This window comes from Chrysochloris asiatica, unplaced genomic scaffold (assembly GCF_000296735.1).
Source record: "Chrysochloris asiatica unplaced genomic scaffold, ChrAsi1.0 scaffold00279, whole genome shotgun sequence".
NCBI classification, from domain to species: Eukaryota; Metazoa; Chordata; class Mammalia; order Afrosoricida; family Chrysochloridae; genus Chrysochloris; species Chrysochloris asiatica.
In genome coordinates, this window is record NW_006408797.1 from 2,554,465 (window position 1) to 2,570,293 (window position 15,829).

A 15,829-nucleotide genomic window follows, 5' to 3' on the forward strand; every position below is an offset into this window, starting at 1 on the left:
CCAGAAGGAATAAACAGAATTCAAATTGACTACAGCTGTGGAAAAATATGATGGAAAAGCTCTAAATCATCAGTCAAATCAAGGCCAGGGGTAGATTGTAAAACAGACCATCAATTGCTCAAACTCAAATTCAAACTGAAGCTGATGAAAATGAAAACAAGTCCATGAGAGCCAAAATATGACCTTGAATATATCCTACTTGAATTTAGATATCATCTGAAGAACAGATTTGATACATTAAACACTAAAGACCAAAAACCAGAAGAGTTGTGTGATGACATCAAGAACATCATACAGTAAGAAAGCAAAAAATCATTAAGAAGACAAGAAAGAAGGATGCAATCAAAATGGATGTTAGAAGAGACCCCCAGCGAGATAGACTGGCTAAATGGCAGCATCCATCAATGGGCTCAAGTGTGACAACAAATGTGAAGTTGGCCCAGGATCTGGCAGTGTTTCAGCATGGGGTTGCTATGAGTTGATACCAACTCGATGGCACCTAACAACATCAACATTATATCATTTTTGGCAGCTTCATTGTATTTTACTAGAACAGGTTCTGAACAGTAATGTATGATTACAACAGTTCATCCTCATTTTGAGTTTCCCTTATGAGCCAATGCAGGTCTGGAAAATTTTAACGCAGTTTCTTCTTCAAGGTCAATTTGATTTAAGGACCCAGCATTTCCCCATTGGTATTTTGAGTGCCTTCCAAGGATATAAGTACGAGAAGTACCAGCTTCTGGTACTACATCTAATTCTTTTCTGTTGCTATTCATAATGGTTTCATTTTTGTGGTATGTTTGACAATGGTCCACTGTTATTTGTAAGGTTTTTAGTGGCTAAACATTTGGAAGTTTTCCACCTCTATTTTTGCTGGTCTATTTTAGTATGGAAACGCCACTGAAATACATCCACCAGAGGTGACCCAGATAGTACTTAGAATACTTGGGGCATAACTACCAGTTTCACAGCAAATGAAAGCCACCATAGAATGAGAAACTGACAGATGAGTGCTGTTATTAGGTGCCATTGAGTTGGTACTGACTCATGAAGACCCTGTGCACAACAGAATGAAACACTGCCCTGTCCTGGGCCAACCTCACAGTTGGTGCCATTCTTGAGACCATTGGTGCTGCCAGTTTGCCAATCCATCTTACTGGGTGTCTTCCTCTTTTTCTCTGACCCTCTACCTTACCAAGCATGATATCCTTCTCCAGCAACTGGTCCCTCCACACAATAGGCCCAAAGTATAAGAGATGGAGTTTGGTCATCCTAGCCTCCAAGGAACTCTCTGGGTGTACTTCTTCTAACATGGATCTGTTTGTTCTTTTGGCAGCCAATGGCATTTTAAATATCCTCCTCCAACACCATAATTTAAAAGCATCAATTCTTCCATGGTCACTCTTCTTAATTGTCCAGCTTTCGCATACGTATGAGGTTATTGATAATTCCATGGCTTGGGTGAGACATACCTCGGGCTTACAATTTTGCTCTTCAACACTTTAACAAGGTCTTGTGCAGCTGAATTGCCTAATGCAATACGTCCTTTGATTTCTGGACTGCTGCTTCAATGAGTGTTGATAATTGATTCAAGAAGAATGAATTCCTTGACAACTTCAATCTTTTCTCCATTGATAAGAATGTTGTTTATTGGTCCAGTGGTGAGGAATTTTGTTTTCTTTACATTGAGATGCAATCCATATTGAAGGCTGTGCTCTTTGATCTTCATCAGTAAATATTTTAAGTCCTCTTCATTTTCAGCAAGCAAGGTGGTACCATCGGCATATCGCAGATTGCTAATGAGTCAATTCTGACACCACGTTTTTCTTCATAGAACCCAGCTTCTTGGATTATTTGCTCAGCAAACAGGTTGAATAAGTATGGTGAAAGAATACAACCCTGTAGCACACCTTTCTTAATTTTAAACCATATAGTGTTTCCATGTTCTGTTCAAACAACTGCCTCTTGGTCCATGTACAGATTCCTCATGAGCACAAATAAGTGTTCCGGAATACTCATACTTCACAATGTTGTCCATAGCTTGTCATGATCCACACAGTTGAAAGCCTTGGAATAGTCAATAAAGCACTAGTAAACATCTTTCTGATATTCTCAGCTTTCTGCCAAGATCCATCAGACATCAGCAATGTTATCCCTTGTTCCATGTCCTCTTCTGAATCTGGCTTGAACCTCTGGAAGTTCTTTGTTAATGTATGCTTGCAGTCATTTCTGTATTACCTTTAGTAAAACTTTACTCATTAGGTTATAAAAGATATCATCCGATGATTTCCGCATTTTGTTGGGTCACCTCTCTTTGGAATGGGCACAAATATGGATCTCTTCCAATCAGTTGTCCAAATAGTTATCTTCCAAATTTCTTGGCACAGAAGAGTGACTGCTTCCAGGGCCACCTCACTTTCTTGAAAGATTTCAATTTTCATTCCATCAATTCCTGGTACCTTGTTCTTTGCCAATTCCTTCAATGCACCATGGACTTCTTTCAGTATCATTGGCTCTTGATCATATGCTACAATAACAATATATCATTTTTGGCAACTTCATTTTTTTCTAGAGTAGTAACTCATACATTCCGTGTTCTGAACATTAATGTATGATTACAACAGTTTATCCTCATTTTGAGTTGTCCCCTATGCACCAATGCAGGCCTCAAAAGCTTTACCCCAGTTTCTTCTGATGCTTCCTAAATAATTCAATATTTTGCCCAGAAAATCCTTCAATAATGCAAGTGGAAACCAGATTTTTTTCTTCAGCTCGATCAATTTAAGAAATAGTGAGCATGTTCTTCTCTGTGTTTTGTTATTCCAGGTCTTTGCATAAATGATTAAGTAAAAGACCTGAACAGAAAATTTCAAAGGATAACTTCGGTAGACAAAGGAAAATATTATGATGAAATATGTAAAGACCTGGAATAGCAAAACACAGAGAAGAACATGCTCACCATTTCTTAAATTGATAGAGCTGAAGAAAAAATCTGGCTTCCACTTGATTATTGAAGGATTCTCTAGGCAAAATATTGAATTATGCAGGAAGCATCAGAAGAAGGTGGAAGGAATAGAGTCACTGAATGAAAAAGAATTGATGAATGTTCAACCCTTTCAAGAGATGGCATGTGAATGATCAAGAACTAATGGTACTGAAGAAAGAGGCCCAAACTGTACTTAAGGCATTCATGAAAACAAGGTTACAGGAATTGACAGAATTTAAATTGAAATGTTTCAACAAAATGAAGGAGTGCTGAAGGTGCGTACACATTTATTCTAAGCAATTTAGAAGATGGCTATCTGGCCTAATGATAGGAAAAATCTATATTTGTGACCATTCCAAAGAAAGGTGGCCCAAAACAGTGTACAAAATCATTGAAAAATATCATCAATTTCACATGGAAGCAAAATTTTCCTGAACATAATTTTAAAATGTTTTTAATAGTATCTTAACAGTGAGTGGCCAGAAATTCAAGCCAGACTCAAAAGAGGACATGAAACCAAGGCTATCATTGTTGACTTCAGATAGATCTTAGCTAAAATCAGAATATCAGCAATATGTTTACTTGTGCTTTATTGATTATGCAAAAGAATTCAACTGCATGGATTATATCAGACTATAGATAACACTGCAAAGAATGGGAGATTTAAGAAAACTTAATTGTGCTCACAAGGAATCTACACAAAGACCAAAAAGCAATTGCTCAAACAGCACAAGAGGATATTAAGTGATTAAAATAAAAAAGGGTGTGTATCCAATTTGTATACTTTCACCATACTTATTCAATTTGCAAGCTGAGCAAATAATCTGAAGCAGGACTATATGAAGAAGAACCCAGCATCAGTATTGGAGGAAAGCTCATTAATGATCTACCATATGCAGATGACACAACCTTTCTTGCTGAATGCTAAGGAAACTTGTGGGAATTAATGATGGGGATCAAAGGTTTACAGTCTTCAGTATGGATTATAACTAATTTAAAGAAAACAAAAATCCTCACAACTGGAACAGTACATGACATTATGATAAACAGATAAAAGAGTGAAATTGTCAAATATTTCATTTACTTAGAATCACACTCAATGCTAATAGAAACAATAATCAGGAAACCAAATTGCAGATTGATTCAGCAAATCTGCTACAAAAAAAAATAAGAGCAACCATTTTTCACAAAACTGTAAGAGGTACTTTAGTCTTTCTTCTATCTTCTTGAGAAAATTGTCTCAGAGTAGTGTTAATCAGTGTTCTTCACACTTATCTGATGTAGAATATCAAAGACTAGTACTCTAAAGAAACATATTCTTTAGTTTTTAACCTGATTTAGGATATAAATTCATTCCCTTAGACATTATGTCTTCCAAAGAGTGTCTTTCATGGGCTGGATTCTAATATTTTGTATATGAACAATGATAGAAGATTTTAAGTTAACAGAGAATCATCACATGCTATCTGCATTCATAGCATAATTGTTAGAAAATGTTGTTGCAGAACAGGAAGCAGGGAATGCTGTTGTCAAACAATCAGTAATTAGCTACTAAAAATTATTTTGGGGAACTTTCAGTCTGATAAGACACACTCAAGAAAATTAAAAGCCAGGATAGAGTCTCCAAGGAAATGCCTTTGGGAGTACACAGGCCCATGATTACATGTGGATGATTCACCATTCCTCCTAAATAGCCAAGTTAATTTATCCATTCATAGATCATTGAACTCAAGGCACAATGAAGCAGCTAATATGATAATGTGGGATTCACTTACCTGAAGAAACAAAGTGTATCCTGTTCGACTGAAGAACCATAACATACCCCAGGGCATCTAGAATGTGTAATGAGGACATGACATAAATGCTGTTTCTAAACCTTTTAATATACAAGGTAAGTCAATAAAATGGCAAAATAGAAAAGCTATAAATTTCTATAGTTTTGCACATTGTATGTGCAAACCAGGTTTAGTAGCAATATTGAGGTGAGCAGCAATGGATTTACCCTTATAATCCATTAAACTAATGTATTTCTGGATAATCTTCTATAACAACAGTTTGATTAATTAATTCACCACCTGACCTCACTCAAGAATCCCACTGCACACACCTCTGCCATGTTTAATTGAGGAAGGTCTAAATTTCTTAGCATGTCATTCAAGATTAAAAACTCTTTGCTGTTCATAGCCATTATTTACCCTCTCTATGTATCCTATGAACCTCTGAAACTGAAAAGCATCCTGATGTGTTAGGAAATATATTATTTTGAGGTTTGATAATCCTAAACTAGTAGTTGCTCAGGAGATGTCAGATCTCATTTCTATTTCTCTGAGAAAACTTGGGTTTTCCTTATCTAACCTTCACTGTTAGTTTAATATGCTGACCAGCCTGAAATCAATGTTGCATCTGAACCAAGATATAATAATTTTGTTGTTTAGATATGAAAAAATTCACCTTTAAATTATTAGGCAACATGGTGTATTGGAAAATAGACTGGGTTTTTTTCATGTAAGACTAACTGGCAAGCCAATAAAAGCTCAGTTTGAAATTTCAGAGAAACTCACCAACTATGTTTTTCCAAATTTTACAAAGTAGAGCTAAAATATAAAGAATGATATAAAATTCCTCTAGTGACCATCCGATAAGAACCTAGTTCATCTCAACATTGTTTTCCACCATGACACCCTAAAGGAATGCCTAGGTCAAACAGTAGCCTTAAACAGTTATTCTGGTAAACCCATAATATATCATAGGAAGAATTTCTTCAAATAGAGGGGACCTTTAAATTCTTAAATTTAAAGGGGACCTGCCTTTCTTAATATTACTCCTATTTGATTAGCTGCTGGTAGCTTTGAACTGGGAGCACAATAAGATAAACACTTGATTGCGAACCACAAGATCAGTGGTTTGAGCCTGCCTCTACCTCTGTGGGAGAAAGATGAGGGCTTTCTGCTACTTAAATTTAAAACGTCCGAAGCCCTACATATGCTCTCTATGAGTTGGAACTCTCTCCATAGTACTTAACAAAAACAACAAAGCTTCTGAACCGCTGACCTTGCAATTAGCAGCTTAATTTGTAACCCACTATGCTACCAGAGCTCTTTAATCCAAAAGTAGAGAAATGAAATCAAGTAATCATATGTTCCTAGATGCTCTACTGCACAGAAGGGGAATATATTGTTTTATTGAAATGGAAAGAGAGAACAATTATACTTTATACAGAACATCATCATGCATTTCAAGTATAGAATGACTGTGAGGTTGATGCAAACATTATTTCAGATGGTTGGGAAGCTATGTGTGAGAAGCAACTCATCAACTTCAAAGGTAATCAGAGTGACAAAGATGTAAGTTTCTTCTTAGCCATAGAACATAGATCTGACTAAGAAGTTTAGCAAGTTTTTGCCCATTTTCATATTCATGTAGTTTGTTGGCTGTTTATGTAGTGCAATCGAAAAGACACATTGAAATTCAAAGGCATCCAACATAGTCTCAGATATCTGACAGCCAAATGTTTCAGATGCTTGGATATTTAAGTTTTATGCCTTCATTCAAGTCTGTAAAAAGTAACCCCTTAGGATGATCAGCCTTCAATGCTTATCTTACTAGATTTCATCATGATCTTTAATGATAAAGTCAAGTAAATCTGCTTCTTTATCAGTTCTGGCTAAGATTTGGGGTAGTATAGTCACAGTTGATTTTAACTCAATCTATTAATGGAGATACTTTTTTATTTATTAATATCTTCCCCTGTGGGACACTGATGTAATTCTCTTGTTTTTGCTCCTCTAGATGTATACAAACATGAGGAGAGAAAATGAGACTTCTGCTGTAGGTTTCATCCTCCTTGGACTTTTTCCAGGAATGACGTTCATTGACTTACTCGTTTGCACCATTCTCCTTGTCTACTTTGTTGCCACCACAGGAAACAGCACCCTTGTCCTCCTCATATGTCTGGATCCCCAACTCCACAGTCTCATGTACTTCCTGCTCAGCCAACTCTCCCTCATGGACATCTCCCTCATCTCCACCACTGTCCCAAAGATGCTAACCAACTTTTTCTCAGGAACATCAGATATTTCATACATTGCCTGTGGAACTCAGATCTATTTCTACACAGCTTTAGGAGGCAGTGAATGCATTCTGCTAACTCTCATGGCCTATGACCGATATGTGGCTATTTGCAACCCTTTGAGGTATGTGGTCATTATGAATTCTGAGGTTTGCCTACAGATGGCCATTGTGTCCTGGGTAGGAGGCGCATTAAATTCACTAGTCCAAACTGCATACACCATGCATTATTCTAGATGTGGCGCAATGGAAATCCAACATTTCTTTTGTGAACTACAGGCAGTGCTCAAGCTATCATGTGAGGACACTTCAGCTTATGAGAAAGTAATTTTAGTAATAGGTATTTTATTTCTTCTCATACCCTTTGGCCTCATCCTAACCTCCTATGCCCTCATCTTTCTTAGTGTTCTCCATTTAAATTCTATCAAGGCAAGGAATAAAGCTCTTGCCACCTGCTCTTCCCATCTGATGGTAGTTTGTCTCTACTTTGGCCCAACCATGTTCATCTACATGATTCCTAGTTTCTTGCACACATCAGAGCTAGATGAAGGTCTATCTGTATTCTATACCATTCTTACACCAATGCTGAACCCCCTCATTTACAGCCTAAGGAACAAAGAAGTAGGAAAGGCTCTGAGGAAAAATGTGGGTGATTAGTAATTGTAAGGTTGTTGTTGTTGTTGTTAAGTACCATGGAGCCTGTTCCAACTCATAGTGACCCTGCACAGGGTTTCTGAGTCTGTAAATCTTTATGGGAGCAGAACACTTCATCTTTCTCCCGCAGAATCGCTGGTAGTTTCTAACTGCTGACCTTGAGGTTCGTAACCACTATGCTACCAGAGCTCCTTTGGTAATATTCAGAATTACTGAATACTTAGTGACTTAAGTAACAATTCCCAACCATAAATCCCATGACTTCTTGTGAAGCCGCATAAAGTTAACAATTCCTAACCATTTATATAACTAGATTATGAAAATCACCAGACATATTCAGTTATCTAATTGAGCAGATGTTTAATTTGACACATATTAAAAACTGTATACTATTAACGGTTATCCAGAAAAATTATAAGCTAATGAATTTATAATTTACATAAGACAAAAACAGTAATTTACCTATTCTATTTATTATCAAGTACACATAAAGTCATTTTAACAGGGCAAGCCACGATTTTAACAAGTACTTCTTTTTTCTACTTCTTAATAACATTGGTCATAATTACCTAAAATCTTACATCTAAAAATATGCTTTAAATAAATTATAAATAAGATTGTTCACATGAGGATTAACCGTATTTGAACAATTAATCTGAATGAAATTTTCATTAAACTTGAATATTGATATTTTCACTCAACAATTGCGGTATTCAAATGTAATTTATTGATTCATACAAGATCAGTTGACTCTTTGTAACAGTAACTACAGAAACAAAACTATCAAAGCCAGATGTTTGATTCTCATGCGATAGATTAAAAGATAATAAATAGATAAGTCATGGTTGAATTTGAATTTCCATATCTTTCCTTACTTCACTGAAGGTATTTCATTTAGAAATCAATAATATTACTCAGTACAAACTGCTTATCCAAATGGAGTCCAGATATGGGGCTGCAGCATGATGCACTAAACCATAGATCTAGCTGAACCTCAAGGTCGGCAGTTCAAACCTACCAGTCATTCCTTGGGAACCCTACACAGATTGCTAAGGGTTGGAAAAGACTTGATGGCATTTCACAAGAACAACAATATACAAAATTGGTTTGTTTGGAAGTGTCCTCTACTAAATTCCCCTTTGATGTCAATATATTGGTAATGTTAGTTAAAAATGAAAATTGAATAATAATGGAAACAAATATTGGTGTTTTGATGGAAAAATTGTCTTAAGTGAATAAAATTGTATGCGTTTGAGTAAAAAAATTATCTGCAATCTTGCTGTTGAATTAATTTTAATCAACTTTTAGAAGCCAAATACATTATTTACCAACATAATCTCATTGCATTTCACTACACTATGTCATCTGTCACCAAGCTTTTGTACTCCCTATTTAGAAAATGTTTTAGGCTGAGCTGTGAGTCATGAAAGCACCACTGTCTTCATTTGTTTGTCAGAGGTAAATCTTCATCCTTGAAAGTCTGCTTTCAGGGGGCCAAACATGTGAAAGTCTGATGGAACAGGATCAGGGATATAGGGAGGATACTTTAACATCTTAAATATAGTTTTTTCAGAGTATCAATAGTGTTGGCAGAGGTGTGTGGACATGCACTGTCATGCAAGATCACAATGCCCTTGGATAGTATTTCTCTGTGTTTAATCCAAAATTTAGGTTTCAGCTCTTCAGTGAGTATCTCAGTGTAAAGAGCGCTGTTGATTGTTGAATCTTTTTTCCAGATAGTGTTCCAATACCGACCCTTGAGAATCCCAGAAAACTGTAAGCATCAAATTTCCAGCTGATTGGTTGATTTTTGAGCTTTTTCTTGGTCGGTGATTGAGGATGCTTCCATTCCATATTCTACTGTTTATTCTCAGGTTCGTAGTGATGAATCCATGTCTCATCACCAGTAATGATTTTTCTTTTTTTTTCAGAAACTTTTACTTTCTTTTGAGTATCTTTCCAAATCATATTTGCAGATGTCAAAATACTTCTTTTTATGCTCTTCCATGAGTTGTTTTGGTACTCACCTCTCACAACCTTTTCAAAATCTGAAGTCTATCATGGATTATTTCATAAGCAAAGCCAACGCTGATTTGCAAATGATGTGCACATAATCCATTGTCACTTGTTTTTCCACAGAATCACTTCACATGCATGCTCAATGTTATCAGCCGTTGATGTGGATGGACAATTTAATATAACTGTAGTGCACATAATTTTTGACTCACCCTTGTCAATTTTTCACTCAAAGTTTCTTTTCTATATCTGAATTCCACTTTGAATTGCTCAGAATTGCTATTATCCTCCAGAAAATGTAACCTGTCACCATATCTTCCCAGGGACTGTTGGAAACCACAATCTATAAAGAATACTCAACAAAGGGAGTAAGGAAAACTTATACCCTAATGCTGAAGCTGATTTCATGGCCCTCACTGATTATTATCATTATGTTCCTTCTCCAATACTCAGACTAACGTTCCTTCTTCTTTGACTAGAAATTCAGGTGATCCAAGGTTGTTGATCCAATATTTGCTTTCTTCTTCATCAACATAGAAAGCTCAAAGTGATCATGAAGCAGGAAAAAGGAACTGTAGGCCATGTAAGCACAAAATATTTAGAAGCAAGACGTACAGTTTTCCCAAGTGGGTCTCTGGGAATGACCGTGTTTATTGTGTTGTTAGCTGCTGTCAAGTTAACCCCAACTCATGAGGACCCCCATGGAGAAGAGTAAAAATGTTACCCAGTCCTGTGCCATCCCCATGGTTGGTTGAAGAATGTAGTCAGTCCTAGTTTTGTCTCTTGGCCACTAATCCTAATATTTTAGCTACTGGAGGGAGCATATTATGATACAAAAGATGTTATCTCAGCATGAAGGACAGCATCATGATCCTTCATCATGATCTCTCAGACTGTGCATTAGCTAAACCTTTAGCAAGTCAGTCTATTCTCCTATTTATCCATTTGTTTCATGTGATGTAGCATGGATATGGTTGATTACACTGTTGTCCTTTATCAAAAATACATGCTTCTTGGTCAAAGCTAGAGTATCTGGAATCCCATTTGAGTAAATCAGATTTTTTGTTAAAGTGCACAGATGTCCTTGATGGAAGAAAATCTGCGAGTAGGGAAGAAAATGTCACATCTGGGATAGTTCACAGTGCTTTCACAGAAGAAGTGCATTTTACTCTCCTATTAGTCTGTATAAAAACTTTCCCCCTAGACATACTTGTTTTTATTTTACCAATCTTACTGATTCCTGTGGAAGTACTCACCACAGTTCACATATCAGGTCATTTTCTCAGTGAGAAGTTCCCTTCATGACTACTCAGGGCTACCTTTGAGTGGAACTGTAGTGCAACATAGAGCACCATTGCAAATAATAATAAGATAGAATAAAAAAACTAGAAAGTTAAAGGGCCAAACAGTTGCCTGAAATTCAAACCCCATCATGTTGGAATCCTAGTAAATTGCCTGGACTTTCAGTGTAGATGTCCAAAGAATTACATCATAGTAGTAAGGGCCATGCTTTGAGATAAAGCAACATGTTAAAGTAAATGCTAAGCCATAAAATTAAGGGAGAAGTGAAATAACCAGTCACCATGCACTATTAAGTCAATTATTATTCATGACAACACTATATGTGTCAAGAAGAACTGTGCTCCCTAGAGTTTTCAACATCTGGTTTTTCAAAGTAGATTACCATGTCTTTTATCCTAGGCACCTCTGGATAGACTGGTACTTCCAAGCTTTCAATTATCAGCCCAAAACATTCATTATCACTTGAATCACTGAGACACACCAACTTCTACTTTTGTTTAAAAATTTGAGTCTAAACAAGACTTGTGCTTGTATGCTATCTGCCTACCTAAAAAAGGAACATAGACTTTTTAAAATAGAATGATTACATAATCCAGGGTCTCTATTTCTTATCATAGTACCTTCCATCTAATAGAGAAATAATTCCATTATTGTTAGGTACCACTGAGTCTGTTCCAACTCACAGTGATCCACAGCAACCCTATGCACTACAGAAAGAAACACAGGCATTTTCACAATTGTTACACTTGAGTCCATTACTGCTGCCACTTTGTCAATGCATCTCTTTGGGAGTCTTCCTCATTTTCATTGACGCTCCACTTCACCACACATGAAGTCCTTCTCCAGGGATTCATCCCTCCTGATAACTTGTCCAAAATAGGAGAGACAAAGTCTTGCTATCTGGGCTTCTAAGAAGCATTCTTGCTGTATTTATTCCAGCACAGATTCATTTGTTTTTCTGGCAGTCCCTGGTACTTCCAGTATTCTTCTCTAATACTATAACTCGAATTCCTTGGTTCTTTAACAATTTTCCTTATTTGTTGTGTAATTTTCACATTCATATGAAGCACTTGAAAATATCGTATCTTGGGTCAGTAGCACTTAAACCTCAAACTGACATCTTTGCTCTTGAAAACTTTACAGAGATCTTGTGCAGCAGATTTGCCTAATGCAAAATGCATTTGATTTCTTGACTGCTGCTTTCATGAGTGTTGAATGTTGACCCAAGAAAAATGAAGTTTTGACAACTTCAATATTTTCTCCATTTATTATGATGTTATTATTGGTCCAGTTGTGAGGGCTTTAGTTTTTTTTACATTGAAGTTCAACCAATATTGAAGGCTGTGGTCTTTGATCTTCATTAATAAGTATTTTAAATTCTCTTCATTTTCAGTAAGTAAGGTTGTATCATCTTCATATTGAAGGTTGTTAATGAGTCTTCCTCCTATCCTGATGTCACTTTTTTCTTCATATAATTCAGCTTCTTGGATTATTTGCTCAGCATAAGCATGGCAAAAGAATACAACCCTAGTGCAAACCTTTCCTAATTTTATCAACGTTACCTTGTTCTGTTCTAACAACTGCCTCTTGGTCTATGTACAGGTTCCTCATGAGCACAATTTCAGAATACTCATGCTCCACAATACTGTCCATAGTTTATCGTGATCCACATAATCTAAAGCCTTTGCATAGTCAATAAAGCACATATATACATCTTTCTGGTATTCTCTGCTTTCAGCAAAGATCCATATGAAGTCAGCAATGATATCCCTCATTCCATGTCATCTTCTGAATCCGACTTGAACCTCTGGAAGTTCTCTGTCAATTTATGGTTGTAGTCATGTTTGAATTATCATTAGCAAAACAAAACAAAACAAAAAAACCACAAGACAATATTTCAAGTCAAGTTTTGAATTATTCTTCAGTTCTTTCAGCTTAAGAAATGTTCAGCATGTTGTTTCCTCTAGGCTTTTAAATCCAGGTCTTTCTACATTGTTATACTTGAGTTTGTTTTTCCTAGTCGCCTTAGAAATTTTCTGTTTAACTCTTTAACTTCCTTATTTGTTCCATTTGTTTTAGCATATCTATTCCAGAGAATGAATTTTAGAATCTCTCTGACAACCATTTTAGTCTTTGCTTTTTCCTGCATGATATTCTTGACATCATCCAACAACTCTTCTGGTCTTCAGTCATTAATGTCTAATACATCAGATTTATTCTTGAGATGGTGTCTAAATTCCTGTGGAATAAGTCCAAGCTTATATTTTGGTTCTCATGAAGTTATTTTAATTATCTTCATCTTCAGCATGAACTTCTGAACTTGCATATGAGCAACAGAAGATCTGTTCCTCAGTTTAATCTAAACAGTCTGGCCTTGTTTAGATTGTTGGTATTGAGTTCTTCCACCATTTTTTCCCCACAGATGTAATCAGTTTGATTCCTGTGTATCTTATCTGGTGAGTTCCATGTGTATAGTGGCCTCTTATGTTTTATAATAAAGGTATTTGTAACGAGTAAGTCATTAGTCTCTTAAATTTCTATCATGTAATCACCAGCATCATTTGTATCATCAAGGTATTATGTTCTAATAATACCTTTCTCTTGTTTCCCATTTTTGCCTTCCAATCAGCAGTAATCATAAATACGTCTTAATTATATGCTTGATCAGTTTCAAACTGAAGAAGCTGGTAGAATTCTTCAATTTAATTATACTAACTTTAGTGGTTGTCATGTAAATTTGAATAATATTATTGTGTTGTTGTTGTTATGTGCCATGGAGTCGGTTCTGACTCATAGTGACCCTGTACAGGGTTTCCGAGGCTGTAAATCATTACTGGAGTAGAAAGCCTTATCTTTCTCCCATGGAACAGCTGGTAGTTTCGAACTGCTGACCTTATGGTTTGCAGCCCGATTCATAACCACTACGCTTTAGCAGTATCATATTGTCTTCTTGTAGGTATATAAATTTTATCCTATCACAGATAGCATTATACTTCAACATGGATTTTGAAATGTTCTTTTTGATAACGAATGTGACACCATTTCTCTTGAATTTGTTGATTGTAGCATAATGAATCACTGACTGTCAGACTTGAAATGGCCAGTACCAGTCCATTTCAGTTCATTCACCAATTGCTGAGATATCAATCTTTATGCACTCTGTTTCATTAATGACAACTAATTTTCCTAGATTCACGGTTCACACATTTCATGTTCTGATTATCAATGTATGTTTGTAGTGATTTCACCTCATTCTGAGTGGTCCCCTATCAGCAAAAGAAGGTTCTGAAAGCTATACTCCACTTGCCTCATCATGGTCAACTCTATTGTGAGGAAGCAACTATTTTCCAATGATACTTTTGAGTGTTTTCCAACCTGAGGGTCTCATCTTCTGGCACAGTATCTGATAATGATCTGCTTCTATTCATGATGTCTTCATTTTCTGAAACTATATCTGACAATGTTCTACTGCTAGTCACAAGATCTTCAGTGGCTAGCCATCCTCTGCTATCAAGATTTTGGCATCCTGGTGTGGCGCTGTAGGACAAGCACTTGACAGCTAATCATGAGGTTGTAGTTCAAATTCACCAGCTGCTCCTTGGAAACCTATAAAGAGTCACTATGAGTCAGATCCAACTCGATGGCATTTAACAGCAGCAACAACAAACAGTCAGTAATATGTCTCTCTTGTTTCCTAGTCAGTATTAGTTTGGAAGCTGCCCGGAAACTGTCTACGATGGATGACAGCATTGGTATTTAAAATACTGGTGTCATAACTTCCAGCATCACAGCAACATGCAAGCTACCACAGTATGACAAACTGACAGATGAGTGGTGGAATAAAAAAGAAAATTTTGTTGCTAAATGCTGTGGAGTCGCTTCCAATTCACAGTGACCCTGTATAGGGTTCCCACGGTACAGCTGGTAAACTTGAACCTCAGAACTTGCAGTTCAAACTGTAAGCAGCATACCAGGACTCCTATGTGACAGTGTTCCACCACTGTTCATAAAGTTTTCAGCGACTAATAAAAGTAATAGACATGCTTAAAATCAAGAAGTAATGGTAACAAAAGAGAGAAAGAGAAAATTGAAACATGCATAACTGATTCCTATAAATTAATAATTATTAATAGAACTTAAACTTACTATAATTTAAATGACATTTGGAGTTTTTATCCAGTGCTAATGCTGTGTTCTTCTAAGCATTAGCACTGCATAAAAACTCATTAATGATCCGCCATATGCAGATGACACAACATTTCTTGCTGAAAGTGAGGAGAACTTGTGATAATTACTAATGAAGATCAAAGATTTACAGCCTTCAGTATGGATTACATCTCAATGAAAAGAAAACAAAAATCCTCACAATTGGACCAGTGTAAGACATGTTAAACAAAGAAAAGAGTGTCATTATCAAAGATTTATTTTACTTAGATCCACACTCAATGCTTATGGAAACCACCGTCACGAAATAAAATTACATATTGCATTGGACATATTTACTACAAAGTCATCTGTAAACTGTTAAAGATCAAAGATAATACTTTGAGTAATACCATATGCCTGATCCAAGTCAGGACATTTTCAATAACCTCAAATGCATATGAGAGCTGAGCAATCAATAAGGAAGACCAGAGAAAATATTATGAATTTGAATTATGCTGTTGGCAATAAAATTGAATACAATGTACTGACAGAGGTTGCACAAGACTGGTTTGGAAAAGGTATGACTGGATTGATCTTTAGAAGCAAAAATGTTAAGATATAATCGTCTATACTTGGACATGTTATCAGGACAGG

General features: G+C 36.2%; 1 protein-coding gene across 1 annotated transcript; it reads left to right on the forward strand.

Moving 5' to 3' along the window:
• The first annotated feature begins 6,790 nt into the window (after positions 1-6,790).
• LOC102837040 (olfactory receptor 2M2-like) lies at positions 6,791-7,714 on the forward strand. The gene has a single exon (XM_006874474.1). The coding sequence runs from the start codon at positions 6,791-6,793 to the stop codon at positions 7,712-7,714; it is 924 nt and encodes a 307-aa protein (XP_006874536.1).
• The last annotated feature ends 8,115 nt before the right edge of the window (positions 7,715-15,829 follow it).

Bases quoted from the DNA above. Each gene is read 5' to 3' on its own strand.
- LOC102837040 (XM_006874474.1), top strand. From the start codon at position 6,791: ATGAGGAGAGAAAATGAGACTTCTGCTGTAGGTTTCATCCTCCTTGGA.